The following is a 24,400-nucleotide window of genomic DNA, read 5'->3' on the forward strand; positions in this document are numbered from 1 at the left end:
CAACGTTGCCATTTTCCTCTTAATTTTTGGTTTTGCTACATTGTGATTAGTCTGGGCCCAGCCCCCTGCTTCTTTAATAGTCCTCTGTAACAGATGTGAAATGGATTGGTAAGAGAGCTCATCTCTTAGCCTCTCCTTAGCATTGATAATCAGTTTACTCAGTTCCCGGTCCCTGAGACTTTAACCACTGGGATTGGAAGTGGTGGTAAATCTCTTTCTCCTGGAGTGATATATAGGTTAGCCTCTATCCAGCTTTTTGTGCCTTGTCAGAAAGGACTTCTCAGAGTTCTAGCAAGACCTAAGTTTACATTTCCTAAGAATTCTAAGATAGTAAAAAATACTAAAATATTGATATATTTTAAATATTTACATTTAATGAACATCTTTATCACCTAATACAAGAATATAAATGTATTAATTACTGAAGATAACTTCAAAACTCTAAAATGTGAGGCCTTTCCTGAAAATCAGACCTTACCTGTTGACCCTAGAAGAGATCTGTTTACCTCTACTTTGAAGTGTATTCTACAGTAATTCTTCAGCCACCTCTTCTCAACTAGATTCCTTTCCTATGAAAGTAGAGGGTGAGCAGTGAAGAACTAGAGGCCCTTCATCTTAACCTGGAGTGAAAGGAAACACTTGTACTGCCTTATCTCCCAAGAAGTACAATTCATCTTGGGAAGACTAGAGTCCCTTTTCCTAAGATGTTACTTACATGCTGCTGTAACACACACACACACCCCCCACACACACATGGGTATAGGGAATAGGGAAGAGCAAAAGAAGTTTTGTGTGTGTGTGTGTGTATGTATATATTTTAGACGAAGTTTTGCTCTGTCGCCCAGGCTGGAGTGCAGTGGCATGATCTTGGCTCACTGCAACCTCTGTCTCCTGGGTTCAAGCAATTATCCCTCCCTCAGCCTCCCAAGTAACTGGGATTACAGGTGCCCGCCACCATGGCTGACTAATTTTTGTATTTTTAGTAGGATAGGGTTTCACCATGTTGGCCAGGCTGGTCTCGAACTCCTGGGCTCAAGTGATCTGCCTGCCTCGGCCTCCCAAAGTGCTGGGATTACAGGCATGAGCCACCGTGCCCGACCAGAAGTGTACAATTCTTAACCCCAATTCCTCCATTTTCAAGCAGAGAGGTGGTATAATTAACACTGAGAAGTTCTATGTTTACCAAACAAATGACCTTGACAAAGTCTCCAAGTCTTGATTTCTTTACCTGTTGTGGGAATTTTAAAGTATACCCTCAAATTATTTTCCCATAAAAAATGGAGTCTCTGTCCCCTGCCCTTGAATCTGGGCAGGCTTGAGACTGCTACTAAAGGAATAAGTGATACTCTGTTACTTCTGAGGTGGGGTCATAAAAGATGTTGTAGCTTCCATCTTGTTCAGTAGAAGCACTTGCTCTTGGATCCCATGTAGGAAGTCTGATCAATATGGAGAGGTACCTGTAGGCTGTCTGGTGGTTATTCTGAACTGAGCTTGTTCTTCAGCCACCTCGGCCATCTCATTTTGTCTTAGAAGTGGATCCTTCAGGCCGGGCGCGGTGGCTCACGCCTGTAATCCCTGCACTTTGGGAGGCCAAGGTGGGCGGATCACGAGGTCAGGAGATCGAGACCATCCTGGCTAACACGGTGAAACCCCGTCTCTACTAAAATACAAAAAATTAGCCAGGCGCGGTGGCGGGCGCCTGTAGTCCCAGCTACTCGGGAGGCTGAGGCAGGAGAATGGCGCGAACCCGGGAGACGGAGCTTGCAGTGAGCCGAGATGGTGCCACTGCACTCCAGCCTGGGCGACAGAGTAAAAACCCCCCCCCAAAAAAAAAAAAAAAAAAAAAAAAGAAGTGGATCCTTCAGCTCTAGCAGTTGCAACCCCAAAACATTTGAGTCATCCTAGCTGAGGCCCTACATATCTTGGGTAGAGAAGAGCCATCCCCCTGTGCCCTGTCCACATTCCTAACTCACATAATTTGAAAGCATAATAATATGACTACTGTTTTACACTGTTGAACTTTGGAGTGGTTTGTTACACAGCAGTAGAGAGTGGTAATATCTTTAAAGCAGATATAACATCTGGTAAGATGAACAACTGGGAAACAGACACTAAAGCATTTAGAAAACAGACCTACAAATAGCTAATGGGTATATGCTCAACATCACTAATCATCAGGAAAATGCAAACTAAAATGACAATGAGATATCATGTCACACCTGTTAGAATGGCTGTTATCCAACAGCAACAACAAAACAAGATAACAAGTGTTGGTGAAGATGTGAGAAAAAAGAACCCTTCTATACTCTAGGTGGGAATGTGAATTGGTACAGCCATTATAGAAAACAATATTGAGATTTCTCAAAAAATTAAAAATAGAACTACTATCTGATCTATCAATACCACTTCTGCATATATATTTAATTAAAATCAGTATCCCAAAGAGATATTTACACTACCATGTTCATTTGAGCACTTTTCACAATAGCTAAGATATAAAATCAATCTTAGTGTATATAGACTGATAAATGGATGAAGAAAATGTGAGATATGTATGCAGGGATTTTGTTGTATTGTGCCTCACTTTATTGTGTTTTAAAGATACTGCGTTTTTGACAAATTGCAGATTTGTCACAACCCAGATTTGTGGCAAAAACATGTGCTCACTTTGTGTCTCTTTGTCACGTTTTGGTAATTCTCACAGTGTATCAATTTGTTTCATTATTACTATATCTGTTATGGTGATCTGTGATCAATAATCTTTAATGTTAGTACTGTAATTGGGGGTGTGTATTAGTCTGTTCTCACCCTGCTATAAAGATACTACCTGAGACTGGGTAATTTGTAAACAAAAGAGGTTCAATTGACTCACAGTTCCACATGGCTGAGGAGGCCTCAGGAAACTTACAATCATGGTGGAAGAGGTAGGAGAAGCAAGCAAGTACCTTCTTCAGAAGGCAGCAGGAGAGAGAGTGCAGAAGGCAAATGGTAGACACTTATCAAACAACCAGATCTCCTGAGAATGCCCTCATTATCACAAGAACAGCATGGGGGAAACTGCCCCCATTGTCCAGTCACTTCCCACAAGGCCCCTCCCTCAACACATGGGGATTACAATTCAAGATGAGGTTTGTGTGGGGACACAGAGCCAAACCATATTATTTCACCCCGGCCCCTCCCAAATCTCATGTCTTTTTCATATTTCAAAACAAATCATGCCTTTCCAACAGTCTCCCAAAGTCTTAACTCATTCCAGCATTAACTCAAGAGTTCAAGTCCAAAGTCTCATCTGAGACAAGGCAAGGCCCTTCTTATGCTTATGAGCCTGTAAAATCAAAAGCAAGTTACTTACTTCCAAAATATAATGGGGGTATCTTGGGTATTACAGTTACATAAATGTTCCCATTTCAAGTAGGAGAAATTGGCCAAAAAAAGGGGCCCAGGCCCCATGCAAGTCTGAAACCCAGCAGGGCAGTCATTATATGTTAAGGCTCCAAAATGATCTCCTCTGACTCCATGTCTCATTATCAAAAGCATGCTGATGCAAGGGGTGGGCTCCTACAGCCTTGAGCAGCTCTGCTTCTCTGACTCTAGAGGGTACAGCTTCCATGGCTGCCTTCATGAGTTGGTATTGAATGCCTGAGGCTTTTCCAGGTGCATGGTGCAAGCTATCAGTGAATCTACCTTTCTGAGGTCTGGAAGATAGTGGGCCTCTTCTCACAGCCCCACTAGGCAGTGCCCCAGTGGGGCCTCTGTGTGGGGGTTCCAATCCCGTATTTCCATTCCACACTGCCCTAGTAGAGGTTTTCTATGAGGGCTCTGCCCCTGCAGCACAGTTCTGCCTGGACATCCAGGCATTTCCATACATCTTCTGAAATCTAGGCAGAAGTTCCCAAAGCTCAACTCTTGTCTTCTGTGCACCTGAAGGCCCAACACCAAGTGGAAGCCACCAAGGCTTTGGGCTTGCACCCTCTGAAGCAATGGCCCTAGTTGTACCTTAGCCCCCTTTAGCCACAGCTGGAGCTGGAGCGACTGGGACACGGGGCACCAAGTCCTGAAGTGGCACAGAGCAATGGGGCCCTTGGCCCAGCCCATGAAGCCATGTTTTCCTCCTAGGCCTCTGGGCCTGTGATGGGAAAGGCAGCCTTCAAGATCTCTGATATGCCCTGGAGACATTTTCTTCATTGTCTTGGCTATTAACATTTGGCTCCTTGTTACTTATGCAAATTTCTGTAGCCAGCTTGAATTCCTCCCCAAAAAATGGGTTTTTCTTTTCTACCAAATGGTCAGGCTGCAAATTTTTCAAACATTTATGCTTTACTTCCCTTTTAAATGTAAGTTCCTATTTTAAATCATCTCTGTGAACACATATAACTGTATAGCTTTCAGGAAAAGCCAGGTCATATCTTGAATGCTTTGCTGCTTAGAAATTTCTTCTGCCAGATACCCTATGTCATCTCTCTCAAATGCAAAGCTCCACAGATGTCTAGAGCAGGGACAAAATGCCACCAGTCTCTTTGCTAAAGCATAGCAAGAGTGAATTAAACCTCTTTTCTTTATAAATTACCCAGTCTCAGATATTTCTTTATAGCAGTGTGAGGACAGAGTAATACAAAGGTTGAGGTCATTAAGAGACCACAAGCATGAAAATGAAAATGACTACTATAAAAGGCATGAAAGTGAACATTAGAATAAAGGTGAAGTTAGGTATAACACAACAAACATAGAGATGACCACTGGAAAAGTTAAGATCGCATGTGAGACTTCAAGTGTAATGATGACTGCTGAAACAATGTCAGTGTTCAAAGTATGAGGCAAAAAGTATAAGGATGATTCTGAAATAAGCCAAGGTAAACGTTCAACAAGCGTTATGATGAATTCTGGTAAAGGTTAAGGTCCTGTGTGAGACGAAAACCATGAGGATGACAGCTGGAATATGTTAAGGTTCAATGTGCAGCAGAGAGCTAGAAGGACACTACTGGAATAATGTTACACTTCAGTGTGAGACTGCCAGCAAGAAGTTGACAGCTGGGATAAGGATAAAGGTAAGACCTAAACAATAAGGATGAAGGTTACTACTAAAATAAGGGTAGTATTCAGTGTGAGATAGTAAGCAGGAAGGTGACCACTGGAATAAGGATAGCATTTGTTTTGAGAAAGGAGGCATGAAGATGACCTCTGGAATAAGGCAAAGTTTCAGTATGAGAAAAGGAGTACAAAAATGATGGATAGAATAAGGCTATAGTTCAATGAAACTATAATAAAAATGAAGATGACTGCTGGAATATGTTTATGGTTCAGTGTGAGACAAAATACATGAAGATGATTGCAGAAATAATGCTAAGTTTCCCTTTGAGACTTCAGCCGTGAAGTGGAATCATGGGATAAGGTTAAGTTTCAGTGTATGAAAATTAGCATGAAAATGATTGCTTGAATAATGTTCAGGTTCAGTGTGAGACAAGCATGATAATGACTACTGGGATACATTTCTAATTCGCTGTGAGAGCAAGAATGAAAATGACCACATTAATAAGGTTATGTTTCACAGTGAGGAAATAAGCATGAAAATTACCACTAGGATTAGGTAAAAGTTCAATTTCTGACAATGTGCATGCAGATGACCACTGGAATAAGATTATCCTGTGTGAGAAAACCACCGTGGAATGACGCTGGAATATGTCTGTTTTTTTAGTGGGAGACAAAGAACAGGAATGTGAACACTGGAATAAGGAAACAGTTTAGTGTGAGAGTAGCATGAAGATGACCGCTATAATAATGTTAAGGTTCAGTTGAGACAGCAAGCTTGAAGAATAATACTGGAATATGTGTATACTTTATTGTGACACAACAATAGGAAAACATCCAACCAAATAAAGGTAAGGTTCAGTGTGTGACAACAACTATGATGATGAATGCTAGAATAATTAATCTCACCTATAAAATGGAGATAAAAGTGGTATTTATAGGGTTTTTGAGATGATTAAGTGAGATAGACATAAAGAACTGAGCACAGTTCTTGGTTCTAGTAAGCTTTAAATCATTGGTAACTGTGGCTGTTTTCTTATTATCATCTTTACCAGCAACAGCAGCACCATCACAATGGTCATAATAGTCATTTCCAGGAAATCAGAGCCCCTTTTAATTGGCTGGTGCTGTGTGGGTTCTTCTGTTGGCTGGGTTTAACAGGAAATCTTCTTTCAGGAAAGAACAGACAGAGTTACATTTTTTTTCCAGTGGTTAATGTCTCCCATCTGTGGTTGGAAACTAGGCTAAAAATAAATAAATAAATAAATAAAAATTAAAAACTTAGCCACTAGGAAGATTAAAGATAGCATTCAAAGTGGGAGGTGCAGACATAGTTTCCAGTGGAGAAGGTTCCTTTCCCCTATGTAATGGTAAATTTTAGGTGTCCACTTTACTGTATTAAAGGATATTCAGATGGCTGGTAAAGTATTGTTTCTGGATATATCTGTGAGAATGTTTCCAGAGGAGACTGGCATTTGAATCAGTAGATTGAGTGAGGAAGATCTTTCCTTACCCAATGTGGGTCAGCACCATCCATTCCACTGAGAGCCCAGATAGAACAAGAAGGCAGAGGAAAGGTGAATTTGCTGTCTCTTCTGAAACTGGGACACCCTTCTTCTGCCCTTGGATATCAAAGCTCCAGATTTTCTGGCCTTTGGACTTTGAGACGTACACCAGTGCCCACCCAGATTCTCAGGCCTTGGGCCTAGGACTGAGAGTTACACTACTGGCTTCCCTGTTTCTGAGGCCTTCTGATTTGTACTGAGCCACACCACCAGCTTCCCTAGTCTCCACCTTGTGGATGGCCTATCATGGGAATTCTCAGCTTCCATAATTGCATGAGCTAATACTCCTAATAAATACCCTCCCATGTATCTATATCTATTTGTCTTATTGGTTCTGCCTCTTTGGAGAACTAGTATACCCTGCCGACAACTTTTTAAAGTAAATAGGGATACTTTTCTGTTACTCCCACATATCCTTACTTCTACAAGAATCCTGAGGGAGGGAGGCACTTTGCAGCTGAAAGGGAAACAGTAAAACAGTAAGTTGGATGTGTTGGGTAGATATCACATTTAGAGAAGAAAGGAAGTCACCCTCTGAGCAGGAGGTTACATAGGTTCCTTTGTGCACCATAAATAGTCCTACTTCTCTCTCTACTCCTTTCCCACCATGTCTCTATCCAGCATCTCCTACTCAATCTCCTTTAGTGAAGCCCTTGCCCAGACATCAATCAGTGCATCATCAGAAGGGGAAGGACCCAAGTAAGATCTGACTCTGATAGGAAAGCTCTAGTGAAAGCTTGTAGGTCTGCTCTTTGGGAATATAGCAGTTACTAGGCTATTCTGTGCCACTTTATGCACTACTAAAAGTAGAGACACATAGACATTCTATCCAGTATAGCTTGGGATTTGCAACCTAATCAGCTCTTTCCAAGCCTTGACACAGCTTCTTGAGTTGTGTCTTTATATGTAGACACAAAAACACTAGGCCTCTTCAATGCAAGGTTTGAAGTGGCTAGTCAGTGCCTCTTGTCATTTGGGAAACCTGATCTAACTCTGACAACCTTTTCGAGGAGACACCTTATTCCTAGAACCAACTCAGAACACCATAAGTACAAATATCAACAGGAAATAGAAAATCCCTTCGTTTACTTCCTTTACCTTTCTAAGCCAGACTGACAATTAGTCTGCATTAAGCCATACAAAGAAACAACGAATCTTCCTGTATGGATGATAGGCTTTTCATCACTCCTATATGTACTAAATTGAAGTTACACCTTTTGGATTGCCACTCCATACAAATCTTTCCAGAAAATTGTATTTTTAAAAAATTAGCATATCTAACAAATTCTCACTGAAGGAGCTGTCATTATGCCTTTTCTAACAGCGAGCATAATGTTTGCGTATGAAAACACTTGAATGTAAAAAAAGAAACCACTGAATGAAGTCAGATATCTGAGTGAGAAAGCATAAAGGTATTTGCTAAAAATCAATGTCAAAGATCATAATTAAAAAGTGGATATTATCAAAGGAAAGCCTAACTAGAAATGCATGAAAATGGGAACAGTGGGTATAATTCTAGGTAGACAGATTTTTGGCAATTTAAAATTTCATTACACATTTCTGAAGTCTCTAGACCTTCTACCTAAGCACATATTACATCTATAATTTTAAAAATTATTCAAAAAATTTTGAACACATCCAGCCTTTTTGTGTGTTGTGATTTTTCATTAAATACTAGGAAAATTGTCTTCTACATAGATAATTCATAGAGTCAATGTCAATAGCCTTGCCTTAAAATTTCAGTTATAATCAATTCTCTTTCCAATAATAACAACAAGGGGAAGGAAAACACACTTAATTTGATAATGTGTTTGATATGGAATACATCACCTTAGTAATTAATATTCTCACCAATAAGGAACCATGCACTGAACAGAAGGAAGATGAGTAGAAGGCCGAAAAGTGGCCTAGGAGTCATCTCCTTGGGAATGATCCAAGGATCCATGTTCTGTGACAAATCTGAAGACGAATCACCTTTTCTTTCCCTGGGAAGGGCCCCTAGTTCTGGAGATTGCCACCAATTACTGTCACCTTTCTTGGACTCCTCCACTTTGTGACCCCAGAATGCCAGTCCTCATCAGAATTGCTCATTGAACCAAACAATGCATTGAGGTCTTCCTCAGCCTAGTGCAATAAAGATATTCAGGATGACTGAATTTCTAAGGTAGAAGAGGTTTCACAGATAAGTTCCAATTTCACGACCTTCTTTATCTACCAAATGAGCAACGTTTTGGTCAAGAGCCAATTAAAGTCTGGATGGTGAGTGGCTGGCCCTTAGTCACCATCAAGTCACCTGATGGAAGACCTTGGCTGCCATGGCTCAAATAAGTGGTCTTAAGCTTTTTTGGAATACGTGAAGCCTCAGTTTCTCACAGGTAGAAAATAACAATGATCCTAACCTTCCTAGGCTTTAACATAATTTAATAAATTATGATAATAAGTGAAAAGGCTTTGAAATATCAATATGCTCTACAAAAGTGAGGTAGAGTGTTTAGTTTCTAAGCAAATGGAAATTTAGGGGTTTTGATCTTCATGTAGGGAATACCTGGATTCATGGGTGTACAAACCTGTACATTTGAACAAAGCCCCATGCTTGGTTTAATGCTTTGCTGTTGGCATCTTGAAATTCTGGATAATTTTTGCAAAAGAGAATCCTGATTTTATTTTGCTCTGGGGTCCTGCAAATTATGTAGCTTTTCCTGACATCAGGTGCATGACACCTCCCTGTGAAAGAAACCCATGCCTATAGAAGAATAGAATCACCAGAGTTATCTACTGAGAAGAAAGGTCAAAAGGATAAAAGTAAAGATCAACAGCAGCACTTACAGTGTATATTTGAGAACATTTTATAATAGCTCATACTTATATTTAGCAATTCCTCCCCTGAAATTATCAAAAGTCTTGGCTTTGATGATTCTTTGATCATCAATGAATTAATCGTGTGTGTCCAGAAAAGAAGTGACTTCACATAGGCTGGAAAAGAGCAGAGACCTTTCTGGCACTGCTAGTTAACAGGCACCCTCCAGCCCACACAGCTGGACAGATCATAGTAAGTCCTGCTGGGCACTGAGCTAAGTCAGCATCCGTGTAAAATGTCTTGAGTTGGCCAGAAAAGAACATGGCTCAGAGCAAGGAAAAAGCCCTGGGTTCTGGGCCACCACTTGCTTTCCTGCAGCATTACAGAGGTGTAGTTTCCAAAGATAAGCCCATGTAATCTCTGAGGAAACTTGCTGACCCTGGGAAAGGAAACAAACAAAGGAAATGATGACAAAAGTCTAATGTACTTGAGTGTGCGTGGGGGATGGGAGGTTGTGTGGGAAGAAATGCTAAACTAGGCACCATAATGTTCTGCTCCAATATTTGGATTAAGAAAATGGGGTACTAATTATGGATTAAGGAAACAGGGGTACTACCTTCTATGTGCTGGGCGCTTAACAAAGATAATCACACTCAATCCTACAACATCCCTGGTAGCAAGGTATGATTCCTATTTTATGACTGAAGATACTCAGGCTTGAAGATGAAAGTTAGTGAGAATGAGCCAAAGGTCTTTCAAACTCAGACACTGGAGACTTACTGTGAATAAAAGATGCTTTGTGGTGTCCGCAATATCTGCAAAGCAAGAAAATGGACAATGATGTATGGAAAGTAAAAATTTTGAGAAGTATTTGCCTACATATTATGTTAATTGCTGGCTTATGCCGCCAGGACCCCTAGCACAAGCCCACTCCACTCCATCAAAGCTAGGAGACACTGGCAGACTACCACTCCCCACCATCCACTTGGTCCACAGGTTCCATTTTCCCCTTTTTCATAGTTAGAGCTAGCTTTAAATAACATTCCAATCCATGTTGTCACCCCTGAGACAAAGGCACCTGAGCAGCACTCCCACATTCCCTGGACTCCTGAAGTTTGTTTTCTAAAATCTCATCCAGTCTACCCTCCTGCTGCTTCCTGCTATGTCCAGGCTTTCCAAAAAAAAAAAAAAAAAAAAAAGGATGAAAATAAAGATCAAAACTTTGGTGTTAAAAAAGTCAAAATCAGGTTTATTTGAAATCAGAACAGTCTAAGTTTGTCAATGTCTCTATAACAGCGGCACCCATAGGGTACATGAGGAACACAAATAAGGACTAGAAAAAGATCCTCCTGTCTGATGAAAGGAACAGGTTATAGAAACAGGGTCTCTATCATGGAGTAAGTCAGCAGTACTTAAGGAGTGACTGCTACTGTTGGTAGTCCTTCTCTTTAGCATCTCCAGGAAGGGCTTTTCATACCATCGTTAATGATGCACAGGGGACAGGAAGAGGGAACTGCCCTTCACAAAACACCTGTAACCTTACACACCATAAGGGTACCCTGAACTTGTCTAGGTGATCTTGACAAGTGATTCCAGTTCCACCCTCTTCACATTACAGGCCCATAGGCTCACCAGTACTGGACTTTTCCATCACAGGTTCTGTAGGAGATGGTGACTGTATGAATCTGCCAAAAGACTTGCCTGTGGGTGGACAGCCCAGTGCCACTGCAGAAAAATTATGTAACTTGGAAACTCATTGGGTAGTTGGGACACACTTCCTCTTTGCTTTATCCAGAGGAACTTCTGAAAATGGTTGTTGACCCCAGGGTACTCAGTCATGCAGCCTGTGCAAAGTAATCCAAAAGAGTGAATGGTAATGCCAAATGGTGTAGTAGACTGAATCATGTCCCCCAAAATTCATGTCCATCAGGAACATCTGAATATGACCCTATATGAAAATAGAGTCTTCGCAAATATAATTAAGGATCTCCATGTGGAATTATCCTGGGTTTAGAGTGGGCCATGAATCCATTATGGGTGTTCTTCTAAGAAGAGGAGAAGACATAGAGACACACACAAAGGAGATACACAAAGGAAGGCATGTGAAAATGGAGGCAGAGATTGGAGTGATGCATCTACAATCTAAGGAATGCCAAGAATTGTCAGTAGCCCACGGAAGCTGGGAAAAGACAAGGAAAGATTCCTCCCTAGAACCTTCAGGGGGAGCAGGCATTGCCAATACCTTGAATTCAGACTTCTGGCCTCCAGAACTGTAAAAGAATACATTTCTGTTGTTTTTAGCCACCCAGCTTATGACAGCCTGTTGCGGCAAACACAGGAAACCAATACAGGTGGGGACTGCATGAAAAAAGCCACAGTATCAGATAAGATTGCTGCCTCAGAGGCCTGAACACCCCTTACAAAGGAAACATAGTTCATCCTGGTTTAATGGAACATTATAAAGTAATTATAAAATATTACATTGAGAGGCAAAGCCACTTATTTGTTAGAAGGGAGGACAAAAGAGTTCAGTTTATTCTTCAGTATCCAGGCTAATGACTCATTCAGAATTATGGGTAACCCTTAAAATGGGGTTTGAGTTCTCCTTACTTTGTTACCAATTACAGACACTCACATACTATGCAAGATCATGGCTAATAAATTTTTGAAATGGGTTTTGTGCGCTCCTTCCTATGTTACGCACTACAACACTTAATGCCATGAAATGCACATGATACAACTGCATTTTATGGTATATTAGTGTCATTAATTGGTAACATAGTAATTTGGAAAATTTCTTACATTAGAAACAAACTAATAACATTCAAAACAATTTTGTGAAGAATTCCATATTATAAATGGGGTTGCTGCCATCTGACAACAAGCATAAGCTCTTGGAATAGAAAACAATGGATGAAATTGAACATTTGCCCATATAATATAGGATTTGGGAACCTTGTTCTTAATTGGAAAGTATGCCCCTAGGATCATACTGGAAATGGGGATGCAATTAAAGTGCCTTCAGGCCTGATACCTGGGCCTGATTTCCACACTTAGATGATGTTCAAGGTCTAGGGCTCTGACCGAATCCAGGATTTATGAGGCTAGGTAATGTCCCAGTTTCTGAAATTTGGGTGACATGGAGTACCAAGGGCAGAGGTGTGTTATGATCCAAGTACCAGCAATCCATCCTTCTCACTTTAAATGTAATCCAGGAAGGTGATATTTGGAGAAAACCAATGTTACTTCACTAAAGAAGTCATTGAATTATTTCTACATGAGCTAACATATGTAATGCAAGTCAATATCAAGAATGAACCAGACAAATGCTAATAAGCAAACTTAAATAGAATGATATAAAAGGGAAGAATTCTTGTTTTATCTTAAAGCAAGATTCAAGTTACTGTCAGTAATTATGGTTCTCAGGTTTTTGAAAGAGACAAGAGTTTTTCCTTTCTTTCAGTTCTCCCCTTTACACATTAGTTGTCACAAAATGGAGGCATAAATATAAATAGGCACTCCAGGAACTATTTCATCAGCCAATATGTGCACATTGGAAGTATTAAGGCACAGTCAGCACAGAGTGGCCAAAGGGATGGGCCCAGTGAACCCTAGGATAGGGAAGCCTATTCTCACCATTATTTGTCCTGACCAGCCTGACTCCTGACAACTCCCTGACTCCTGACAACTCCCATCCTCCTTGTTTGTAAATAGAAACCATGACAACTCCCATCTTCCTTGTTTGTAAATAGAAACCGCAACACACATCTTTTTTATGCAAGACACCTGGGAAAAAGGGTTGAGTCCAAAATTAAAAGAAATACCATTATATTAAATACACAATTACGCTGTCAAATGAAATTCAAAAGTGTACAACATGACCTCCAATAGCCATTCGCTTCCTGAAAACAAAGACTACTTAATTTGACCATTAATTTCCTCATTTGTAAATTGAACATGTTCCACTTTTCAAAGGGAAATTTACAAAAAAAGAACAAATGGTCAAATTCAATTGAATAACATGACATTCAACATGCAATTGTTTTGGTGAATGAAATCCCAAACTACTTTCAGTGGCACTTCTAGGCATTTGCTGTTATTAAACAACAGGGGCTTGACCAGTCTGATGCTCAATGTGTGTAATTTTACACTGGAAATACCACAAAAAATTTAAATATTTTAAAAAATACTAGTTGTATTACTCAGGGTTCTCCAGAGAAACAAAACCAATAGGGTATAGGGTGTGTGTGTGTGTGTGTGTGTGTGTGTATATATATGCCCTAATATATATGTGTGTGTGTGTATATGTATATGTGTGTATATGTGTATACACACACGTACATATATATTAGAGCATATTGTATACACACAATATAGGATATTTATTATATATATTTAATATAATACATGATGCATAATATATATAATATATAGTATTTATATATATATATGTATCCTATTGCTTATATATGTTATAAGGAATTGCCTAACACATTATGCAGGCTGACAAGTCCCAAGATCTGCAGAGTGAGTCAGCAAGCTAGAGACCCAGGAATGCTCATGGGGTATGTGAAAGGAAAATAAATCTTGGGACCCCCAAATCACTGAGCTAAAGGGAAAAGTCAAGCTGAGAAATGCTTGGGGCAAACCTACCTCCCATTCTATTCAAAGTCATCCCTCTGCTACTGAGATAAATGCATATCTGATCGCCTCATTTGGAAAGGCTAATTAGAAACTCTTATCTACCTATGCCTTGGGACTCCCCTCCCCCTTTGAGTTGTCCCACCTTTGCTTCCAGTTGTCCCACCTTTCCATACCAAGCCAATGTTCATCTTACATATATTGATTGATGACTCATGTCTCCCTAAAATGCATAAAACTAAACTGTGCTCTGACCACCTTGGGCACATGTTATCAGGATCTCCTGAGGCTGTGTCACGGGCGCGCATCTTCATGGCAAAATAAACTTTCTAAATTAACTGAGACCTGTCTCAGATGTTCGGGGTTCACAGGTAGTTCCATTCTAAAGGCTGGCAGACTTCAGGCCCCACAAAAACCAATGTTTCAGATTGAGTCAAAAGGCAGGAAAAATTCCTTTTTACTTGAGGAAAGGTCAGCCTTTTTGTTCTAGTCAGGCCTTCAACTGGTTGAATGAGGCCCACTCACCTGAGGGAGGGCAATCTACTTTACTCCGTCTACTAATTCAAATGTTAATCTCATCCAGAAACACCATCACAGACACACCCAGAATAAAGTTTGACCAAATATCTAGGCACCCATTGTCCCAGTCAAGCTGACACATAAAATTAACCATCACATTATTAGACAAAGAAAGCTATTAAATAATAAGAATTTTTAAACAGCAGAATGTTATAAAAAATACATTTATGTTATAAAATAAAACACAAAACTATCCTTGCTGGCAGCTTGAGGATATTCAGTGGCATAAAACCACAAGCGATTAGCCAAATACTTTCCTTATTTGTAAATTAAAAAAAAGAGAGTAAGTTAAATAAAGCTTTTGAAAAAGACCAGTCCCAAATTTTGGTTAAATAATAAAAGGACATTACATAACAATTGTTTTGTATAACAAAATTCCAAACTGTATTCTTTGGCAACTGACTGGAGAGGCTGAAGAGCATCTACTGTCATAAAACCACAAGCACTCAGTCGGATGATTCATTTCCCCACTTGTCATTTTTAAGAAAATGTATGAAAAAGAACCAAGAGCAGAATTTAAACACCCAAAACCTACTTATGTATTTTCTCCTTTTTCTTCCCCCTAAAATTAGGCTTAGTGGTTTGGAATTTTAAAAGCTCAAATCAAGAATGACTCTCCAAGGAAATGTATCCATAGTTCCATCAAATTGGAAACTGACACTGAGCTATTGTCCTCTGTCCATTTTCATCCCCGTGGCCCAAAAAAACTGATAATTGAGAAGAAATTACCAGGCTGAAAGAGTGAGTGACTCATCCAGACTACCAAAGGGAATTTGGGTTGCTGCATCACAATGGGGAAAAGAAGACTACTTCTGGAACTGAGGAGATTCACTGGGCCATCACTTAGCACTCCCAAATCCAGTTTTAAAGTTCAGTGGAAAACTGATGCAACTCCAGGATGACATCACCTGCAAGGACTCAGATCCTTTGGCAATGAATGCTTGAGTCACCCTACCAGGTAAATATTCACCAGGAACTTGAGTTGCCAGCATAGATTAAGGAGAACATGGAATTGATGTCACAGGAAGAAAAGTGAGAATGCTTTCTCCCTATGATTTTCATGACTATTGAAAAAGTACTGGTGATCATTTAAGGTTATAATTTGGGTCACAGATGAGATTATGATTGATTTGACATCACCCCATGATGATATGTAGACTGATGAGCCTTTGTATCTTCCTTATGTTGTGAAGAGTGTTTTTTCATCTGAGTCAATGGCAACAGTAGATGAGTTTTAGCAATTTACAATAGGGATGAAGTGTGTTGGATATTTTTGTTTTGTCCACCTAGATATATCCTGTAACCTTTTCTGCATGCTATGTGCCCTAAGAGACTGAGGCTTGTAGACTACATTACCTGGGCTTCCTTGCTTTCATCTAGTAGTTGGATTTGGCCAGTGGTAGGCAACTGCAAGAAATCCAAGAGTGGGAGGAGAGAGGCCAACCTCACCACAAGCATTATTTGTCACTGTGTCTCTGGCAGTGGAGTTCTCACTCTACAATTATAGCTGTTGGTTAGTGGTCCTTCTTTTTTAGTGCTAGCCAATAACACTATTTCTTCCCCTTCCCACTGAAATTCCAGGTTTCCTAAAAACTTCCCATTCTTGCTGATCCAAATAGCCTATGTGGTATCTTCTCTCTGCCTACATATGCAAGTGGTTCCTTTATTAGAGTATGACTACTTGAACTATCTGATTCAAATTCTGTTTGCTATTAGGTCCCAAATAGATATGGTAGTATATTTTTTAAATCCTTGTATAGCAGACTCATGTGGTGGTCTTCTTGTATACCCTCAAGTCTCACCTCTAAATCTCAAGGCTAGTTACTAAAAACACCTATGACTCTTGGCTCTGCAGAGCTAAGTCTCACCTTTGGATCTATAGGGCTACTTACTACACACGACTCTCTGCCTTAGGGGCTTTTTTCCTCACCTTTGGACCATGCTGGACATCAAACAAGGCAAGATGGAGGTGACAGAGATTTATATCACCCCTGGGGGAAGTGCTTTAGCAAGTATGGTTGGGTATTTGGTGGCTAAATACCCCCAGCCTCTTCACCCTACACTCGGGATGAATGTGAAGTATACGTTCCACACGGTCTCCCACAGGGTCCCCCTGAGAATTAGCTCCAATTGCCCACAGTGGTAACCTGATAGATAGTTCTCCCCACCCTTGGTTGGCTGCCTTCCTTGTATGTCTCACGTCCCCACACCCCTACCAGCGCTATCTGGGACTCCATCCCAAGTAAGCACTTTCTACTCACAAGTGTGTCTCAGGGTCTATTTCCAGGGAAAGCACACTTGAACACCTTGCATGCTAATTTACCCTCACACTTGAATGTCTGGCTAAAAGTAATGTAGGCTCAAAGTTACTTTGCACCAAAAATTCAAAGACAATTCTTTATTTCTGGGGCATTTATAGTTGCTTCATTAGTTCCCTTTATCTTGAGAGAACTCCCTCCCTGCTTTACCAACCACTCCCATTTTAAATTCACTTTTGATTCCAACTTTTAATCACTGTCTACTCCAAACATCAAGGGAGACAAATCAAGACCTCTAAGTGGGCTCCTTAAAGCCCCCTCCCAATAGAAATTTAGGGCTGCAGGGCCTCTCCATGTGTCCACTCAGCCTCCCTTCCAGCTTCTCTAAACAGGGCCCTTCTTGACTCCAGCACCCCCAGACTCTGCAACATTAGTAAACACCCTTCAAGGGGGAGTAGATAGAGTTCATCTGCTTGTGACCTCTGGTAGCACAGAGATGGCTCAGAAGTCAAGAAACTACATGAACAAAAGCCACGTCCAACCAAAAGCAACACAGTTTCCATTTGTAATGGTTGCTTCAGGGGAAGAATTTATTGATCCACACTATTTTCTTGGATTTTCCATTCTCCCCGGAGGGCAGAGGTGAGTTGATGGCATGGTGTGTTGGCAAAGGCCAGCTCCAGCCTGGTGTGGCTTGTGCCAGCATCCACAGTGACTGTCAGATCCCTATCATTTCTGTGATTCCCAAGCTGTCTACTGAGTAAAATGCTCAGCACGGATTTAGTGGCCAGGGTGGGTCTTAAGTATTCATCTGCCTTCCTTCTTATGCTCCGTGCAGATGTGCTGGGACCGACTTCAGAGTGTCCCTGAGTCATGACTGCTTGACTCCACAGATGGCTTCAGGAAGACAGCACAGAAGAGAGACCTGTGAAAGTTGATGGAATTCAGAATTACCTGAAGGAGAAGCACCAAGTAGTCCTGGAAACCCCTCTGCATTTCCCCTCCCTAACACACACACACACACACACACACGCACACTTGACCAAAAGAGTCGGCTTTGCATGAATATATTTCTAGAATCTATGTTGGTCCGTGGACATGTCTATCAATTCCTGTTTCATTTACTAATCCTACAAAGTAAGTTTCAAGTCCAGAATGACAAGCTCCCCCTTTAACATAATCCTTCACATTTTTTTGCAGTATAATTTCATCTGGTCTTCCAGTTACACAAACACTCAAAATTCTGCTGTGACTTATGATTAGGATTGCACTGGATTTACCGATTTATTTAGAGGATAATTGGTGCCATTGCAAAAATTGATCCTCCTCTTAAGAAAAATGTGGTATTTTAAAATCTTATTTGAATATTCAAACTGGAAGCTCATAAAAAGTTGCATGTTTGTTTTCCTTATATGTGTCTTTATCATTTTCCTAGGTGTTTCATAACGATTGTGACCAATGTAAGTAAGATATTTTATTTCTATTATATTCCCTATTTATTGGAAGAATATGCAATTTTTTCATTTATTTGTTTTTGTTGTAGAGATGGGATCGCCTTATGTTGCCCAGGCTGTTCTTGAACTCCTGGGCTCAAGTAATCCACCCCACTCAGCCTTCCAAAGTGCTGTGATTATAGGCGTGAGCCACTGTGCCTGGCCTACTATGCAAATTTTTATGCTTTTAACTTCTGTCAGTCAGCCTCTCCTGGCCTACTTCCTAGGTGATTGCCTGGCTTTTCTAGGATGTCAGTTCCTTAAGAGAAAGACAGTTTTCCACTTTCTTTGTTAATAAAATATTCTATACCTATAAGTTCTCTTCCCTCTTCAAATTGTTTAGGACACTGAACGTGGCCTCATGGTCTTTACATGGTTCTACGTGGGGTAGAAGAAAACCCGGAAGACTGAGCCTTCCTTCCCTGCTACTCAAGAAAGGGAGTGTGCTGCGTCCCTTTACAGGAACCTCAATTTCCTCAGTTCTTACATAAGATTGAGTGGGCAGCCGGTGTGTAGGCAAGCCACGTCTCCTCATAATAGTCATTTTAGTTCCTCATGAGAACCCCACTACAAAAAACACAAAGCACGATCCTTACCGTTATCCCTCTGTGTGATGGTTAATACTGAGTGTCAACTTGATTGGATTGAAGGATGCAGGGCGTTGATCTTGGGTGTGTCTGTGAGGTGTTACCAAAGGAGATTAGCATTTGAGTAAGTGGGCAGACCTATGCTTAATCTGGTGGCCACAATCTAATCAGCTGCCAGCGAATATAAAGCAGGCAGAGAAAAATGAAAGGTAGAGACAGACCTAGCCTCTCAGTCTACATCTTTCTTCTGTGCTGGATGCTTCCTGCCCTCCTGATGATGAAAGTGATAATGAGGCTGGGCGCAGTGACTCATGCCTGTAATCCCAGCACTTTGGGAGGGCAAGGTGGGCGGATCACCTGAGATCAGGAGTTCGAGACCAGCCTGGCCAAAATGGTGAAACCCTGTCTCTATTAAAAACACAAAAAATTAGCGGGTCACAGTGGCGGGCACCTGTAATCCCAGCTACTTGGGAGGCTGAGGCAGGAGAATCACTTGAACCCAGGAGGTGGAGGTTGCAGTGAGCTGATATTGTGCCATTGCACTCCAGCCTGGGCAACAAGAGCAAAACTTTGTCTAAAAAAAAAAAAGAATGTGATAATGAAAGCAAAATTTTTGCTTCCTGTTCCCGTGACATTACATTACATTCTGCTGGCCTAGAGGTCTTACTTCCAGAGGGAGGAATGCTAGGAGACACAACAGTGATTCCATTAAACTGGAAGTTAAGTTTACAACCTGGACACTTTGGGCTCCTCCTACCTTTAAGTCAACAGGCTAAGAAGGAAGTTATAGTGTTGACTGGGGTGACTGACCCGGACTATCAAGATGAAATCAGCCTACTACTCCACAACAGAGGTAAGAAAGAATACACATGGGCCGGGCACAGTGGCTCATGCCTGTAATCCCAGCACTTTGGGAGGCTGAGGCGGGTGGATTACTTGAGGTCAGGAGTTCGAGACCAGCCTGGCCAGCATGGTGAAACTCCATCTCTACTAAAAATACAAAAGTTAGCCAGGTGTGGTGGCACGCGCCTGTAATCCCAGCTACTCAGGAGGTTGAGGCAGGAGAATCGCTTGAACCCGGGAGGCAGAGGTTGCAGTAAGCCGAGATCGTGCCACTGCATTCTAGCCTGGGTGACTGAGCAAGACTCTGTTTAAAAAAAAAAAAAAAAAGTGTACGCATGGAATACAGGAGATCCATTAGGGCGTCTCTTAGTATTACCATGCCCTGTGATTAAGGCCAATGGGAAACTACAACAGCCCAATCCAGGCAGGACTACAAATGACCCAGACCCTTCAGGAATGAAGGTTTCAGTCACTCCACCAGGAAAAAAACCATGACCTGCGGAGGTGCTTGCTGAAGGCAAAGGGAATACAGAATGGGTAGTAGAAGAAGATAGTCATCAATACTAGCTACGACCATGTGACCAGCTACAGAAATGAGAATTGTAGTTGTCATGATTATTTTCTCCTTCTTTTGTTAAAAACATGTTTGTGCATGTATACACTTGCACTAAGAAAATATCTTTATTTCCTTTTCCTTTATCATGTGACATAAGATTTATTGACTTTATATCAGCATTTAGTATTGTTAACTTTATGTAATAATATTTGGGTTGGGGATTGGTGCGTTTCCGGTTGTACGAAGGATAGTTGTATTATGTTAGACATAATTATGACCTTATTATTGTCTTTATTTGAAGATTATGTGTGCTCTCAGGAGATGTATATGGGTTCAAGTTGACAAGGGGCAGACTTGTGGTGGTTAATACTGAGTGTCAACTTGATTGGATTGAAGGATGCAGGGTGTTGATCCTAGGTGTGCCTACAGGGTGTTGCCAAAGGAGATTAGCATTTGAGTAAGTGGGCTGGGGAATGCAGACCCACCCTTAATCTGGTGGGCACAATCTAATCAGCTGCCAGCAAATATAAAGCAGGCAGAGAAACGTGAACAGTTGAGACGGGCCTGGCCTCCTAGTCTACATCTTTCTCCCCTGCTGGATACTTCCTGCCCTGGAACATCAGACTCCAAGTTCTTCAGTTTTGGGACTCAGACTGACTCTCCTTGCTCCTCAGCTTGCAGACAGCCTATTGTGGGACCTTGTGATCGTGTAAGTGAATACTATATATATATATATATATATATATTCTATTAGTTCTGTCCCTCTAAGAGAACCCTGACTAATACACTTGGACAGCCTGGAAAATCATGTCCTGCATCTAGACAATACCCACATGGGTCACACTTTAATGGCAACAATATAGTTATTCTAGATCAGAGACTTGGAAGGGACTATGGCTTGAGACATATGAGTGTGTCTCAAGGAACTGGACCAGTTTTAGCATAGATTTTTTGAAGCATTAAAAGCCTACCTACATCCTAGTTTCCCATAATGAAAGTGTGGCGCTCCACTGCACTGACCTTTGGGAGGGGGTTAGGTGTGTGAGACACAGCAGTGTCAAATTGCAGTGTTTAATTTCTGCGACTAAATAAACACTCCATTTACATGAATTGTGTATTATAGAAGGGAGTAATTGCAGAGTCATGACCAAGGCAGGATGCAGAGATTGACAAGTAAGTGGGAAATTTGACCTGAGACTAATTCCCTGATTGGAGCATGGCAGACAAAGGTGCTGATCACTACCCAGGGAACCTGGCAAGATGCAGTGGGTGCTGTTAATCTACACAAAGAAGAAATTTTAACGAAGGAATTTTGCACAAGCCAGGAAGAAGTTCTGAGGTCAGGATAGCTGAGTGTTTCATCCAGGAAAGAGACACGCAGATGGCGCCCAGCCACAGGATATACCTCCTTCCTCACTCAGCAAATTTCCTCACCCTATTGAGTCCTGAACCAGAAGGAAGCCAGGTGATTGTGGCCAGCGTTTGAATCTTGCAGACTGTTGGCAATTGTGAGTCACCATAGTAACCATGACTTCACTTGGTACCGAACCAATAAGGCCCTGGGACTCAGGGAAAGAGAAAGAGTGCCAAAGCGTGTTTCCTCTTACTGTTTACCCTCTGGTCCAGATCGTTCTTAAAAAGCAATCTGAGTGGCCTGACAGGTAAAATATCCTGATATACCAAGATCATAAAGCATCCTGTTGTGCCATTACCTAACTAACTTATCTGATAAACCCCAACCCTGTTTGGTAATCGGGGGAGGGTATGGGAGAGTCATTTGTTCAAACTGATACAGAGACACTATAGTGGAGTGGGTAGGAGCACAAGGCTTCAGATACAGGCTTTCTCAGTTCCAGTCTCACCTCTCTGTAACCTTGGGCAAGTCCTTTAATCTCTCTTGGGAGCCCAAAATTGAGAACACAGTTGGCATCCACCCCTGGCCTTGGCATTGTGCCAGATTCAAATAAAATACCACACAGCATTTTTGGGGGTGAGATAGGGTCAGGTATCAGAGGTTAGTACAATCTTTAAATCACTGAGATTACATTCCCTACATGGAAACTCAGCAGGATGGGCCTTAGAAACAGAAACTAGGTATTGCTTGAGAATGTACAGTTTATTTCTTACACAGGGGGTTGGAGTAAGAGCCATACCTGCTTCATCAATGATTTTCAAAGGAGACAGAGATGAGAAGAAGGCAGCTCTGCAAAAAAGCAACATAAAATTGAGTTAAAATTAGTGTGGATATAAGAACGCTTGAGTTTAAGCTAGTGCTTCGAGTGCAATCTAACAAGTCTGTGTGTGTCAGATGAAGATCGGGTTGATGCAACAGTGTGTCCTTAATGTTCCGGGTCCCATTAGGCTCCTATACAGCCCCATGTGTGAGACAGATTGAATAAATGATATAGTTGGCATTTCAAATCAGAAGATGGCCCAAAGCAATCGCCTGTGACTACTGCTGGTAGCTGAGTGTGTTTGTGTGTGTGTGTGTGCACGTGCGTGTAATATGTGGCTGTGTCGGTATGTGGCAGTGAAGAAGAGGTCCCAGGTCCACTTGATTACCTGGAATTCACCATCTTTTTCAGGCTTTCTTTGTTGAGCTGTCTTCCTGAGGTTGTTTGGAGCCGCTGTGTCATGGATAAAGAACTCCCTAAAGCCAGTGCCAACAAGCTTGCGCTGAACATCAAGAAGCCGGACAAGTCCTTCAAATGCAAGAAGCCCACCAAAAATGTGCTGGTCTTTTTAATCAACAGACAACTGGGCAGGCACAGAAGTGACATCGACCTGTCAAGGTGGCTATGGATGCTGTCATAAAGCAACCCCAGGGTGAACATGGCTTTGGACAAAAGTCATGTGGCTTATGTGCTGAGGCCTGCCCAGAATTTTGAGAAATTAAATATAATTAGAACAATAAACTCCTCCCATGTTTGAGCCATTAAAACAGAGTCTGTCATTTCATTCTTTTGGGTTGGATGTATGTTTGCTGACAGGGCTTAGTTGGGTTACACTGGAAGGGGCTTCTGTTCATCCTAACACACAGTGCAGGGGTGCTCAGACACAGAGCAGAGGGTGAGATCATGTTGCACAAAAGATGTCCCCCACCATCAAACTGAAAAACACTGTGAAGTCGTAGTGATGTAGTACTTGGCATTCAAAGAGCAAAGAGTCTTCTCCCTAGCCATTTTGGAGAGACAGCCCCGGTGTTCCCCTCTAAAACCTAATGCTTGTCCTAGTGAAAAGACATTGTTTAAGAGCAGACCAACACCAGGGCTGGGAGTGTGGGGTATGCTTTAACATTGCAGATATCATGTCCACAGAGCCTACCAGAGGCAATTGCCCTGCTCACTGTCCCCAGGAAAGTAGAATGTCCTGGTGTTTTTTTTTTTTTTTTTTTTTTTTTTTGGCATGTCAAACAAACCTTCAGGCCACAGCCATTCAAAGAGAGTTAATTTTCCTGAAGGGAAGCCACCCAATAGTTCAACAAAACATGTGAGATGGCTCCCATTCAAAAAGCTCTGTCCCCAAGGAATGTGCTGAGCAAGTCAGATACTCACTCCAAGAAACCTGAAATGGGAATTATATGGGCAATTTGATCACTAAGAAGTGACAGCTAAAGGTGAAGTGGGGACAGGGAGAGCAAAGAGGTCAGAGCAATGGTGGATATTGGCAAGCTCAAGTTAGGAGTAAGATGAAACTTACATAAGGTGAACCACAAAAGTGTTAACTTATGTAAAATCACAATGTATAAATTTATAAAAGGAGAGAAAGAGACTCTGTTTCTTAGAAAGGGTTGCAGCCTACACAGCAGCCATGCCACAGGCTGGGAAGAGTGCCTCTGGCCAAGACCACAGACTGGCACTTGGAAGGAGGAAGGGTTGGGGCAGGAGCTTTATGCTGAATGGGTTGGCTGAACATACAAATTCTACAAGTTACAGGAGGAGCTATGAATATTCACAAGGAGGATCTGACACATTCGTTTTCAAGAAACATCCCTGTAACATACCACCCGTGTTCACCTTGGAGTGCATTTAACTGTATCACATTTAGGCCCTATAC

The 24,400-nt window shown here is 41.5% G+C and overlaps 1 protein-coding gene and 2 long non-coding RNA genes across 7 annotated transcripts; 2 read left to right on the forward strand and 1 right to left on the reverse strand.

Annotated features, from left to right (window-relative positions):
• The first annotated feature begins 4,270 nt into the window (after positions 1-4,270).
• LOC116272129 lies at positions 4,271-19,278 on the forward strand. The gene is made up of 3 exons (XR_004180849.1): positions 4,271-5,876; positions 15,180-15,565; positions 17,704-19,278. It is a non-coding gene; the product is annotated as an uncharacterized LOC116272129 (long non-coding RNA).
• Positions 17,428-22,967, reverse strand: LOC110742134. Its single transcript, XR_002519512.2, has 2 exons — positions 22,498-22,967; positions 17,428-17,790 (listed from the first exon to the last, which is right to left on the reverse strand). It is a non-coding gene; the product is annotated as an uncharacterized LOC110742134 (long non-coding RNA).
• LOC108583904 (embryonic testis differentiation protein homolog A-like) lies at positions 19,624-23,302 on the forward strand. Of its 5 annotated transcripts, XM_031660959.1 has the most exons (3): positions 21,106-21,517; positions 21,670-21,852; positions 22,930-23,302. In XM_031660959.1, the coding sequence occupies exon 3, from the start codon at positions 22,979-22,981 to the stop codon at positions 23,156-23,158; it is 180 nt and encodes a 59-aa protein (XP_031516819.1). In that variant the 5' UTR covers positions 21,106-21,517; positions 21,670-21,852; positions 22,930-22,978; the 3' UTR covers positions 23,159-23,302. The 5 variants fall into 5 exon arrangements, 4 of the variants coding, with proteins under 4 accessions (XP_031516821.1, XP_031516822.1, XP_031516820.1 ...); XR_004180848.1 differs by lacking the exons at positions 21,106-21,517; positions 21,670-21,852; positions 22,930-23,302 and adding exons at positions 19,624-19,798; positions 20,968-21,013; XM_031660961.1 differs by lacking the exons at positions 21,106-21,517; positions 21,670-21,852 and adding an exon at positions 19,624-19,798.
• Positions 23,303-24,400: the final 1,098 nt, after the last annotated feature.

Source organism: Papio anubis, chromosome X (genome assembly GCF_008728515.1).
Source record: "Papio anubis isolate 15944 chromosome X, Panubis1.0, whole genome shotgun sequence".
Lineage (NCBI taxonomy): Eukaryota > Metazoa > Chordata > Mammalia > Primates > Cercopithecidae > Papio > Papio anubis.